This window comes from Schistocerca piceifrons, chromosome 6, assembly GCF_021461385.2.
Source record: "Schistocerca piceifrons isolate TAMUIC-IGC-003096 chromosome 6, iqSchPice1.1, whole genome shotgun sequence".
Taxonomy (NCBI): Eukaryota; Metazoa; Arthropoda; class Insecta; order Orthoptera; family Acrididae; genus Schistocerca; species Schistocerca piceifrons.
The window spans coordinates 252831379-252844669 of NC_060143.1; the positions used below are offsets into that span (position 1 = coordinate 252831379).

Below are 13291 nucleotides of genomic sequence, written 5' to 3' on the forward strand. Positions count from 1 at the left end.
GTCTCGGTCACGTCTTGTTCCCATTGACGGCACTTTGAACAGTGGACGTTACATTTCAAATGTGTTACGACCCGTGACTCTATCCTTCATTCGACCCTGCGAAACCCTATAATTGAGCAGGATAATGCACGACCGCATGTCCGCAGGTTCTGTACGGGCCTTTCTGGATACAGAAAATGTTCGACTGCTGCCCTGGCCAGCACATTCTCCAGATCTCTCACCAAATGAAAACGTCTGGTCAATGGTGGCCGAGCAACTGGCTCGTCGCAATACGCCAGTCACTACTCTTGATGAACTGTGGTATCGTGTTGAAGGTGCATGGGCAGCTGTACCTGTACACGCCATCAAAGCTCTGTTTGACTCACTGCTCAGGGGTATCAAGGCCGCTATTACGGCCAGAGGTGGTTGTTCTGGGTACTGATTTCTCAGGATCTATGCACCCAAATTGCGTGAAAATGTAATCACATGTCAGTTCTAGTATAATATATTTGTCCAATGAATACCCGTTTATCATCTGCATTTCTTCTTGGTGTAGCAATTTTAATGGCCAGTGGTGTATGTGTAGATAATAATTTTTTGTGAATGTTTGCTGCCTGTATTTGATATCTCTTTGGTTCGCTGCACAGTAATCATGTGATATAATTTCAGATTTTTAAGAAGAAAAGTACCATCCATATTCAATTAATAATATTAAAAGGTAGCATACATTACTGAAATATGCATACCGTTTCGATATCCAAGTAATCTTCCTTAAGAGTCGTAAGTGGATAATTATTAGTCGTTTGAGATACAACTGGTTTTGTATACTTCCTGTCCAAATTAGTGCTTAGTGCACGACACACTTTTTTTTTTTTAAAAAACTCACTGAATCAGTTATATCAAAATGGCGATTTTATAATTTTGCCCCCTCTTGGACAAATTTCTGTGGACGTCATGCGTTCACGTCAAAATTCAGTACGACGAAACTCAAAAAGTTATGGTTCAAATGGCTCTGAGCACTATAGGACTTAACATCTGAGATCATCAGTCCCCTAGAACTTAGAACTACTTAAACCTAACTAACCGAAGGACATCACATACATCCAAGCCCGAGGCAGGATTCGAACCTGCGACCGTAGCGGTCGCGCGGCTCCAGACTGAAGTGCCTAGAACTGCTCGGCCACACCGGCCAGCCTCAAAAAATTATGAAAACTATTTCCTCCAAAGACCGTTTCCTGACATATATGTAATCTGCTTTATTGAAATATTCAATATATTATAGCGCTACGTAAGGTTTTCCGTGGTCTGCGGTGCAGCAGGCTACTCACATCAGTGACGGCGAGCGCGCAGCAGGTGAGGGGCACGTTCCTCCTGTAGCTGTTGGCGGAGGCGCTCTCGTTCTTCCACCGCGTGTGCAGGTAGTCGCTGTCGGCCCGGATACCGCAGCAGTGGAACTGGAAGGCAGGCAAGCACGGTTTGTTATCGTTGCAAGCGGAAGGCGGGCGTCGTCCGTATTCAGTACGATGGCAAATACATAGAAGAATTTAACAATGTTACTTTCCTGGATTGCAGGTCGATATGGAATTAAACTGTGAGAAGCATACCGCTGTACCGCTGAACCCACTAAACAAGTCTCTACTTGCAATGCGAATGTTGTCAGGCTTACGTGACATAAAAATAAAGAGGTTGCAATTACACTTACTTTCATTCCATAATGTCATACAGGATTATTTTTTGGGGTAACTCAACAATCCAAGCTATAGTTTTCCGTGTTCAAAAAGTGTAATAAGAATCATTTTTGGTCGGAACTAAGGAACATCCTGCAGAAGCCTGTTTAAGGAACTAGGGACCCTATTTTGTGCTTCCTAATATATTTATTGCTCGATGAAATCTGTCATTAAAATCTGTTTTCCAATTCATCCAGATTAACGCATGGAGCCAATACTAGAAATAAGAATAATCTTCAGAAACAGTTAAAGTCACCAATTTGGATCTACAAACATGTCCATTACCCAGAAAACAACATTTTCAATAAATTGCCAGCTATAAAAATGTTTAAATACTAATAAAATTCACATTAAGAGGAGAGTAAAGGATTTAGCGACGATCAATTTCCTCTGCTTTACTGATGAATTTCTTAGTAGATATGTTACTAATAATATAAAATAATGCAATTATCGGTACGATCTAACTTCTGTACAATGTCAGTGCAGTAACACGAGCATTTAAATCAGTGTTGTAAAACGATTTTTCTGCTGAAGATAATTTTCACTTATTGTTCCGTCTCAGCTGTACATGTTTAATTTAATTACACGTTTCGATTGGTCTGGATCATCTTCACGTCGAAGCAGTAGTGTCAGCAACCCGTCTTGTATACTTTATGACAAGTTATTTATTACCTTTTAAATGAAAATAAGTTTAAGATTTTTTAATTTGTTACAAATACCTAAGGACTTTCACTTCCGATCTGAGGGAGGTACATTAGTGTAGTTATTTTTCGTTGTAAATATTTATTCTGTATTTTTGTTTTTCTGACAAGTTCTGTATCCTGGAGGATCTTTTCACTAAGTATCTAGTGGAAGGAAACGTATATTTAATAACGTTAAATAAATTATTCGTTGGTAGTTGGCAGAAAATTTTAATAATATTAACATTGTGTAATAATAACATTATGAGAATTAGGCTACGTGAACATGGGACAACCTACGGATTAAGGGAGAAAGACTGAACCTCTGCTTGTCATATTTTAGCAGAAAAACGTTCACATGATGTAGAATGTGAAGTTTTACATTCTGTTCAGAAAATCAGACAGATGACCCATTTAGAAATACTGGAAATCAACAAACGTATGACACAAAATACCAGACTACTATTAAATGATCAGATTTAATGTTCCTTTTGCCCTTTTTTAAACTAAGGGTTCGTTGCAAATTCTAGATTGAAATTGTAAATTCATCCTACTTCCACATAAAAACTTTCTTTACCACTTTTTTGGTTAATGTAATTATTCTTATGGGACAAAAATGTAATGCTTTCCTCTGTAAACACACTGTCGTCTTTTTTTTTTACAAATTATGTCTGTGTAAGTCGCACATCATCTGTATCTGTGTTTCTGAAATTTAATTGTCAGCTGAAAATGGCCTGAAGAGCCGAAGGCCGGTTCGTGACCAAATAAATATAATTTTGCAGAACATTAGGAAGTAGTTTCCTTTTTAACAGTACGTCCAATATTTTCTAAATCTAATCTGGATGTTTTTACCTCCACTGTAAGAACGAACGTTCAGGTATATATATCCGTCCGCCAAACAATTTATTGTGGACAACTGCAACATAAAGCAAAGTAGGGACGCTAAATGAAACGCCTTTGGCTGTCAAAAGGGCAGTGCGTGAAGTCTAAACCGATTTCCATAAGAGATTCTTATCGGAAGACCTTTTACAAAATTAAAAGACATTGTGGTCATATGTAAAGTTTGTCAGTGGTACTAATGTTTGTGTCCATATGCTCATGTATGACGCAGGAACGAAAATGAGGGAAGCAAAGCATAGGCAGAAAAGCTGAACTCCATTTCCAAATGTTCCTTGATAAAGTAAAGTCCAGGAGTATTGTCCCAATTTAATTCCATTAATTTAGTTTCAACGATGATGAAAATCAGCTGACGTTTCTAAAACTGAAAGAGTCCGAGGGACCGATGTAATCCGTACTAGATTCCGTACATAATACACCGTAACTCCCGCGAAACAAAAATCTGTTCCCAATAGTCGAAAGAAAGTACAGGTCACACGCATCTACAAGAAGTGTATCAGAAGTGATCCACAAATCAATCGCCGAATGTCACTGATATGTATCTGCGTGGTTGCAGAATATTTTAACCACTAGAATCCAAACTACCTAACATAGTCGGAGAGGCATTTCGCCATAACAAGTAAAAGTCATTTTTTTTTTTTTGCTCCTTATTTTGACTGCAGTGACTAAACAGCGACACGCCTTAACTTTGCTGTTGTTCTCGTGTGTTAAGTACCGCTTATCGCTCTAGCAAATAGGTACATGCATAGTGATTTCGGACAGTTGTACTCTTAGTGTCTTCTTTTTCGTACTCACAAACGGTGAGATGACGGGAGTGATTCGTTTTCTGTACGTTGCAGCTTCTGAGGTTGCAGAGGTCGTTAGCAAAATTCAGCTGCAGTATGATGACAGTTGTCGTAGTTAACGAAATCGTATCAAGTGAATAAATTACTTTCAATGTGGACCTGTACTTGCCTGCGACGAAGACCGTGCGGATGGACCATCTACTTTGAAAAAGACAGGAATTGTGAGAGTGCGCAGCAGATGATTCATACTGATCATCGCGTCAGAACTGAGGACACTAGATATGAGATTCATTATCCACACGTATCTTTACATCACGTCAGAAGACAGACATACCGTCAACAGACAGACATGCACCAGTATGAATGTTTGGGCCATTCAGGGCGTTTCGTATTATGAGAAGAAGACGTGATGAGACTTGGATCCATCGCTTCGAACGATGGAGTAGGCGGTGCGGATACATCGGTCTGTACTTACCGCAACTAAGTTCAGAATCCAAGCTTCTGCAGGGAAGTTGTATATTGACACTGTTTCCGACGTCAAAGGACCACTGCCGATTCATTAGACTCTTATAACCAGTTACTGTGAGCTGCTACGGGATCTGAAGCCCGAAAATGGAAGGAAAAGGAGGTGGAAGATTCAAAAGGCGTGATTTTTGATTCAGGACTATGCTCTCCCTCGTGAAGGTGAGGAAATAAACCAGTGCACTGAAAACCTTAGATTTGAGTCGCTGGAGGACCTGTCGTACAGTCCTTACCTAGTTCCACGTGATTTTCACCTTTTTGGTCCGATGAAAGAACACCTATGTGAATCCACGTTTTCTCGGATGCTAGTATTGCGGAGACGGTTCGAGACGGATGTGTACGACGTGACAGAGCTGTTGCCGGGGCGGGATTAACAAATTTCGGAAGAGATGGACGGAGGACGTAGGGGTGGAGGGCGATTACGTAGAGCAGGGGTCACCAAACTGTCGCCCGCAGGCCGGATACGGCCCGCGAGTCAGTTCACCCATCCCGTCGACAATACTCGATTTCCTTGATAAAACGAATGGAAAACCAGACTTTGTGACACAGTTTAAAATTAAATATTTCGTTTAGAATATCAGGCGATCTTTACACGTGTGGAGACCTCTTGGCTGCTGTGTGCCTTAAATTTACTTTATTAGAATAGATGCACCGAAATAGCTCCTTATAATAACAAACCTTTATTTAAGATAGTCTGTTTCTCAAGTACCTGCGAATACAGTTTTGGTGAGAACGTGAATAATGGGAATCTCATTTATATTAAAGTGGCTATATTGTACACAGCTTTAGGCTAATATCACGTCAATGTTACTATGTTAGCGGACTGTCACTGTTTTAATAAGATGGTAAATGACGTAATACGTTGAAAATAAAACGTTAATTACGGTGTGACGATAGTCTGACAGATCCACTCTTACGACGCCTTCTGAAGGGCTTATTTCAATGGTGGTACAAGTCCATTTTTGTTAATTCTGAAATACAGAGTTCTAAAGTTAAAAGAGCGCTGAAAAATGTGCATTTGAGACATCAGAAATATTCAAGTATATGTACTTGAATATTTCTGGTATATTCAAGTATATGTACTTGAATATTTCTGGTATCTCAACTGCACATTTTTTAGCGCTCTTTTAACTTTGGGACTCTGTATCTCAGAATGAACAAAAATGGACTTGTACCACTATTGAAATATGCCCTTTATACATTTACAAAGATTACCGCCTGGGTAGCCGAGAGCGCTAACGCGCTTCTTCCTGGACTCGGGTAGGCGCGCCGGCCTCGGATCGAATCCGCCCGGCGGATTAACGACGACGGCCGTTGTGCCGGCAAGACTGGATGTGGTTTTTAGGCGGTTTTCCACATCTTGCTAGGTGAATGCCGGGCTGGTCTCCACATCCCGACTCAGTTACACGACTCGCAGACATTTGAAACACATTTACACTCTTTCACGATTTACACTAGACGCAGACAGCTGGGGTACACTACTTCCATCCCGAGGGGTATGGCGTGGTAGCAGGAAGGGCATCCCCTCACCCCTTCTATTAACCACGCCAAATCCGTACCTAACCCTGCCGACCCTGCGCACAATGCGTGATAAAGGCAGTAGCAAAAGAAAGAATGTTTACAAAGATTATGCGATGAACACCGATGTCATTTTATGAACTAAAATTTATTACGCTTGTCTTTGGTTATTGCATATCTTACTTCCGAATTAACCATTTTTGTGTTCTAGAAGTTCAATAAAGTCCTTGAGGTAGTACTTGTGTCTAAACTCTGTACACTCTTTTAATATTTCTTGTGGGTATTTTCTCATATGTATACAGATTTACATTTCTTCAAGAATGTTCACTGCAAACTTTTCAGTATCCTATCCAGAATCTGCAGTGTATTTTCGATCGTATCAGCAGCATGGTTTCGATTTTTCAAGTGTAGAAAGTAATATTAAACTAGCATACAGAATTTATTTCATTTACCACTTTATTAAAAGAGTTATAAGACAGTTCACTAACGACGAGTATGAGCGTGACATTGGAAGTTGGACGTCGATGATTCTGCTGTATGCATACACAAACTCTGAGTCGCAGACATTATTATCGCGAGTAGTAGCGAACGGCAAGTTATAGATGGGGGTCGGAAGTGGTCGGACGAAGGGTGCGGCGGAGAGAAGCCGCGCGACATGGGAGGTCGCAACCTTCCGTGATCGTGCTGGTAGCGCCGGAGGAGACTTTGGTATTAACTGGGGAGTTTTTGGTAATTTGCCTTTTCGCTGCACGTAGTTGTTGGTTGCTTGGGCACTGGAGGGATTTTGTCAGATTTCTGTGTGGATACACTCACAGTAATATTCGTATCTTTGCTATCGCCAGAAATGTGTTTATTGAGTATCGACATTGCGCAATAATTAAAAGTCTGCGTAAAGCTTGTCAGAATTTAAATCAGAAATTTTCTGAGTATAGTAAATTAGAAATTTTTATTGGTTTATTTCATTTTTCTTTACGCCGTTTAAGGTTAGTTGACCAAACCCCCTCCTGATCATTCAATATCTATGCATAAAAGTATGGCATCAATTGTTGAAGTTAGTCGATGGATTGCACTCTCCATGGATCGCAGTATTCCTTTATGAAATATATTAACATGTTACTGATCACGCAGTTGCAGCTCGAAGACGAGGTAAGTTGTCTGTTGCGTGCAGGAGAATTGCAGTTCAATTGTTAGGAGACGTTAGAGGATATATTAAATCTTACAGTCAGATGGTTGACAACTGATTTCTTTAAAATTCGTCGGAGGAGTAATTAGTTTTTTTTGTACTTATTTCTTTTTGTTTGTTCGCAATCTGAATTCTATCATTGTCAGAGACGGAACAGCGCACTCATATTGCAGAACATGTCTTTTAAGTTAATTACCGACTACGTTCCAACATCAGTCTAGACGTCAGTACAATATACTCACTTTAATATAAGTGAAACTGACATTTACACAAATAGTCACCAAAATTGTACTCGCAAGTACTTGTCAATGACGATAAATGCCGAAACAGTCTGTCGTAAATAAAGATTTGTTATTATAAGCAGCTATTTTGGTGCATTTGTTCCAAGAACCATCTCGTTATCAGAGTTATATTACGCTGCCCTAAAAAAGGAAAATAAATTTACTTTTTCAATGATTAGGACTGAGTTGGATGATTGTCATATTCCGGACGCACTATTCGGACGTTGCTTCATACATCAGCAAGCATTCTGTGAGAAAGACTTAGATATTTCTTGTGTACTGAAACAAATTTTTTCTGCTGTGAACTTCACTCGGGGACAAGCAGTCGCCGTCGATTACAGGCTTTGCTTGAAGAAACTAATTCTGAATTCTGTGACTTGGCTTTTCGCGCAAGAGTGAGGTGGCTCAGCTGCGGAAAAGCCCTATTTAGTTTTTACAAGCTCCGAAACGATATAGAAATATTTATCACCGAAAAAAATAGAGCTGACCCATAGATATCAGACCTTACCCTGCTGTCAAAATTGTCGTTTTTGGTCACATCACATCCCACATGAATGAACTGTACGTGAAACTTCAAGGAAACGATAGCGTCGTCTGTAATCTCTAAAGACGCACCAATGGAATTCGGAAAAAGATGTCATTCTTTAAACCACAATTGCAAGAAAACTTTCCTAATTTTCACTGTTCAGAAGAGTTTTGTGCTAAGGTTACCAAAGACGTTAACTTTGCTTTTCCGAGAAAAATGATTGGGAACGTCACATTCTTTGGTAACTGTTTCAGTAAATAAATATATTGGCTGTCCTTGTTTTTTGTGCATTGCATGCCACTCACCTATGATGATGACCAAGGAACGCTAAGCTTTGTTCTTCGCCTTTTTATTTGAGAGCTTTCGTTCTGGCATGCGAATATTGTACAGAATGATGATACGGCCCGCTACGGAAAGAAAGTTTGGTGACCTGTGATGTAGAGAATTCATGTTATTTGCAGTGTCATTCTCCCAATAAAAAGTCCCTTTTTTAAAAAATTGCCTTTAGTTTTTGACTTCAACTAATATATCATCTACGGAGTCAGAGCGAACATTTTTCGTCCTGTTCTGCAGCAACTGCGACAGCAAAAGTTCACGGGAGCGAAACTGCAGCATCGCCCTAATTAGGATGGCGTCAGATTATTTAGAACTGTTTTACAATACGGAAGCAACTCGCTAGCCGACGGGCTTACATTAAATCAGTTTTATTGTTTTGAGTTTGTTATAACGAACACAAACACGACGGAAGCAGTAAAAAATTACATCCGTACCAAAAGTTTTCCGATATGTGAATGCAGAACGCAACAAAATCACAGATGTACAGGTCACGCGCGTGAGCAGTATGCCATGCTGCTGTTTTGTTGTCCCCCACACATTCTGGCCACACTGCGCTTTACTGTTGCAAAACAGCGCGTGTCATTCTCAGTTATCAGAAGGGTAGTTCGACAAATGATTTTAGTACCATACTGTAAATCTGTGACAGAATTGTGGATCGTGTCTTATGCTCATGAATTTTGCTGTTTTTGGAGAATAAATATTTCCTCTCTAAAATAAACACTGGTTCGGCAATCTGAGATCTCGTGAAACTCAGCCCGCTGTATACGTCTATGAAATCTGTACACAAAGGCGCCTAATTTCATGCAGTGTTCTTTGGTTTCCGAAATGCTTTGTGTACAGTTCTACACGATCGTTTAGTGAAAAACTCAGGAGCTTACCGAGTATTGGAGCCTATTTTTGATTAGATTACAAACTTTCCAGCAGACAGAAACAACACGTCGTTCTTAAAGAAAAGAAATAGGCAAATGTGGGGTAATCTCGGGAGCGCCTCAAGGAAGAGTTATAGTGCCGCTACTGTTTACAATGTACAGGGTGTTTCAAAAAGAATACACGGATTTCGAACGCATATATTTATTAAATTGTAAGACATACAACTGTGAGACTTGGGACACATATTTACGAGTCTCTCAAGTTTAAATTACCGTTGGTCAAAATGTCACGAACAATATCGCATCTATACTCGAATTTCTGCCACAGTCGAGTACGCATATCCATTGTCACCTGTGTTATGGCAGTATGGGTACCGTTCTTCAACTCTTGTAGGCTCTGTAGTAGTGTTGGGCAAAAATGTCGTCCTTAATAAAACACCACAAGGTCACAGAGCGTCAAATATTATGACCGTGGAGACCATCTGAGAAGTGCTAAGCCAACAGCTTTTTGAAAACCAATCTAAGGATCGGTGGAGTTTCATTCAGATATGCAGCCATTTGACTTCAGTGACGTGGTGCCCTGTCTTGTTGAAAAATGATGTTACCCTCGTTCGGCCTGATAAACAACCACTTTTATAACATAGCACGATTCAGAAGACGGTTAAATGCGTTTCAGTCAAAGAAGAATGGGCCATAAACTGATGAGTGGGACATCGCACAGAATACACTGGGTGAACCTCGAAGATGTTCAGTGTGTGATGGGGGTTCTGTAGGCCCAAAATTAGAACACTGTGTTTGTTTACTTTTCCATTAAGGTGGAAAGTCGCTTTATAACTGGACATGATGCTTTGTGAGTTAATGTTATCACTGTTAACAGCATTCTGAATCTCTTCAGGAAATGCCAACGGCTGAGTCTGTCGTCATGACGAGCAAACAGAAGACAACCAACATCTAACGGCAATAAATATTAACTAAATAATGCATTCGTTCCTCTAGTAAACCGAGCCGTGGAGCAGAGATCGGTAGTTTTCACAACATAATATTTTGTAATACGGAGGCTCCATGAAGCTACCGATGATGATGTAGCCTGTAGGATGGGCGTAACGTCAAAAGACTACAGTGAAATGTGGGAAGCCCTACAGAGGCTAGCACATACCCCTAAACATAAATAAATGTAATCTACGAAGTGTGTTAAAAAAATTCCGGAACATACGTAATTACGCGTCAGTGGTGTGTTGGAACGAAATGCGGTTGGCATCCCTGCACACGCCTGTATTTAACGTGTAACTCCCGGAGGTTTCATTGTTGTATGCCCGTTATTTATAGTTCAGTACTCTATTGACAAAAACGTAGTGTCACACAGATTGCGAATTTCGAGATGGCAGAGTTAGTGGAACAACACATGTGCATTAAATTTTGCGTGAAACGGAAGAAAACATTTACAGAAACACACCAAATAAAGCAGGAAGCCTACGGCGATCAGTGCTTAAGCTGCACTCGGTGCTACGAATTGTTCACATGGTTAAAAAGGGCTGGGCGGAAGTTAAAGATGACCCTCGTCCACGACGCCCTTCGACGTCTACCGACGACGCTCATGTTAGTAACGTCAAGGAAATTATGCGTGCCAATCTAAGACTGACTGTCCGAGAGATTTCAGAAGCGTGTAACATTTTTGTTGGATGAAATCCTGACACAGCGTCTTGGTATGCATCGTGTTGCCGTCAAGTTCGTCCCACGGTTCATGAGTCAAGACCAGAAAGACCTTCGCCTCGCAGTCTGTAAAGAGCTTTTGGATCGCACAAATGAGAACGAGATGTTCCTTAAGAGAATCATAACTGAGTTCACGAACTGAAAGTAATTACGTCTTGAAATCACAGTTTTCCATCAAATATATATAATCAGCGACACAAAGCTAATAGTGCATCACAACTACAAGTGCAAACAAGTTGAAAAGTGGAAAAAGAAAAGTTCGGAACATAAAAGCATGCTTATGTTTCGGAAATAGAGCTGTAGTGCGACCTCCAGTGTGTGACCAGATGAGAGGAAATGCAGATGAAAACTAAAAATGCGATGAACTGTAAGTAATCACTTATTTACATAAAAAAACGAGACGTGAACTATTTTTTGATCTGTAAATACTACATATCAAAACAAAACTGTATCATTATAGATCCCACTAATGATGCCGTAAAGGGAAAAACGCGAAACGCTTCTGGAACCAAATAAAATACAGTGTAGTAAGAGAAGGCGTTTTTGTTTACAAAACAACTATTTCCTTTAACTGTTCAATACTTCAGTGAAACTGGCAGAATCCCACAGAAGCTGTTGAAGTTTGATTCGCTGAATAACGAAACATCGGAGATAATTGCAAAGTTTTGCCTAGACCCTTTCACAACTTCGTGTTCCATTAGATAAATTAGTCGCCTTTTGTGGAGACCGTACCAACTTCGGAGGCCTTCATCGATGCTTCCAGCGGAATGTGTTTTACCAAATTAGAGAAGAACTAGGAAAAAAATGTAGAAGGAATTGGATGCCCTCCCCATACTCTCCACAATGCCATACCAACGGCTGATGAGTCTTTAACTGTCGATATTGAAATAACCGCCACGAAAATTTTAATTATTTTTCAATATACACGATAAGGACAAAGAAGCTGAAAGCGCTCTGCTTATACGTTGATGTCAATCATCAGACTCTTCTACCCCACTCAAAAACAAGATGGCGGTCGTTCCTGTCAGCAGTTGAGAGTAATTCTTAAGCATTGGCTTCCATTAAAACAACTTTTTGACGCCGAAGACAGGTCACCTAAAATTTCAGATTTTTTTCAGTAGTCCGATCAGTGAAATGAGTTTTATGGTTCTGCAGCCAAACTTCGTTCTGTTTGATATATATAGGGTGGTCCATTGATCGTGACCGGGCCAAATGTCTCACGAAATAAGTGTCAAACGAAAAAACTACAAAGAACGAAACTAGTCTAGCTTGAAGGGGGAAACCAGATGGCGCTATGGTTGGCCCGCTAGATGGCGCTGCCATAGGTCAAACGGATATCAAATGCGTTTTTTAAAATAGGAACCCTCATTTGTTATTACATATTCGTGTAGTACGTAAAGAAATATGAATGTTTTAGTTGGATAACTTTTCTCGCTTTGTGATAGATGGCGCTGTAATAGTCACAAACATATGGCTCACAATTTTAGAAAAACAGTTGGTAACAGGTAGGTTTTTTAAATTAAAATACAGAACGTAGGTACGTTTGAACATTTTATTTCTGTCGTTCCAATGTGATACATGTACCTTTGTGATCTTATCATTTCTGAGAACGCATGCTGTTACCGCGTGATTACCTGTAAATTCCACATTAATGCAATAAATGCTCAAAATGATGTCTATCAACCTCAATGCATTTGGCAATACGTGTAACGACATTCCTCTCAACAGCGAGTAGTTCGCCTTCCATAATGTTACCACATGCATTCACAATGTGCTGACGCATGTTGTCTGGCGTTTTCGGTGGATCATGATAGCAAATATCTTTCAACTCTCCCCACAGAAAGAAATCCGGTGACGTCAGATCCGGTGAACGTGCGGGCCATGGTATGGGGCTTCGACGACCAGTCCATCTGTCATGAAATATGCTATTCAATACCGTTTCAACCGCACCCGAGCTATGTGCCGGACATCCATCATGTTGGAAGCACATCGCCATTCTGTCATGCAGTGAAACATATTGTAGTAACACCGGTAGAACATTACGTAGGAAATCAGCATACATTGCACCATTTAGATTGCCATCGATAAAATGGGGGCCAATTATCCTTCCTCCCATAATGTCACACCATACATTAATCCGCCAAGGTCGCTGATGTTCCACTTGTCGCAGCCATCAAGGATTTTCCGTTGCCCAGTAGTGCATATTATGCCAGTTTACGCTACCGCTGTTGGTGAATGACGCTTCGTCGCTAAATAGAGCGCGTGCAAAACAATCTGT

At 40.4% G+C, this 13291-nt stretch overlaps 1 protein-coding gene across 1 annotated transcript in view; it reads right to left on the reverse strand.

Moving 5' to 3' along the window:
* LOC124803258 (CD151 antigen-like) overlaps window positions 1-13291 on the reverse strand; it is a 159136-nt gene that overhangs the window by 64015 nt on the left and 81830 nt on the right. The window contains exon 3 of the mRNA XM_047264441.1: window positions 1308-1433. Within this exon, the coding sequence (XP_047120397.1) occupies window positions 1308-1433 (126 nt within the window). The remainder of the gene's footprint in view (window positions 1-1307; window positions 1434-13291) is intronic.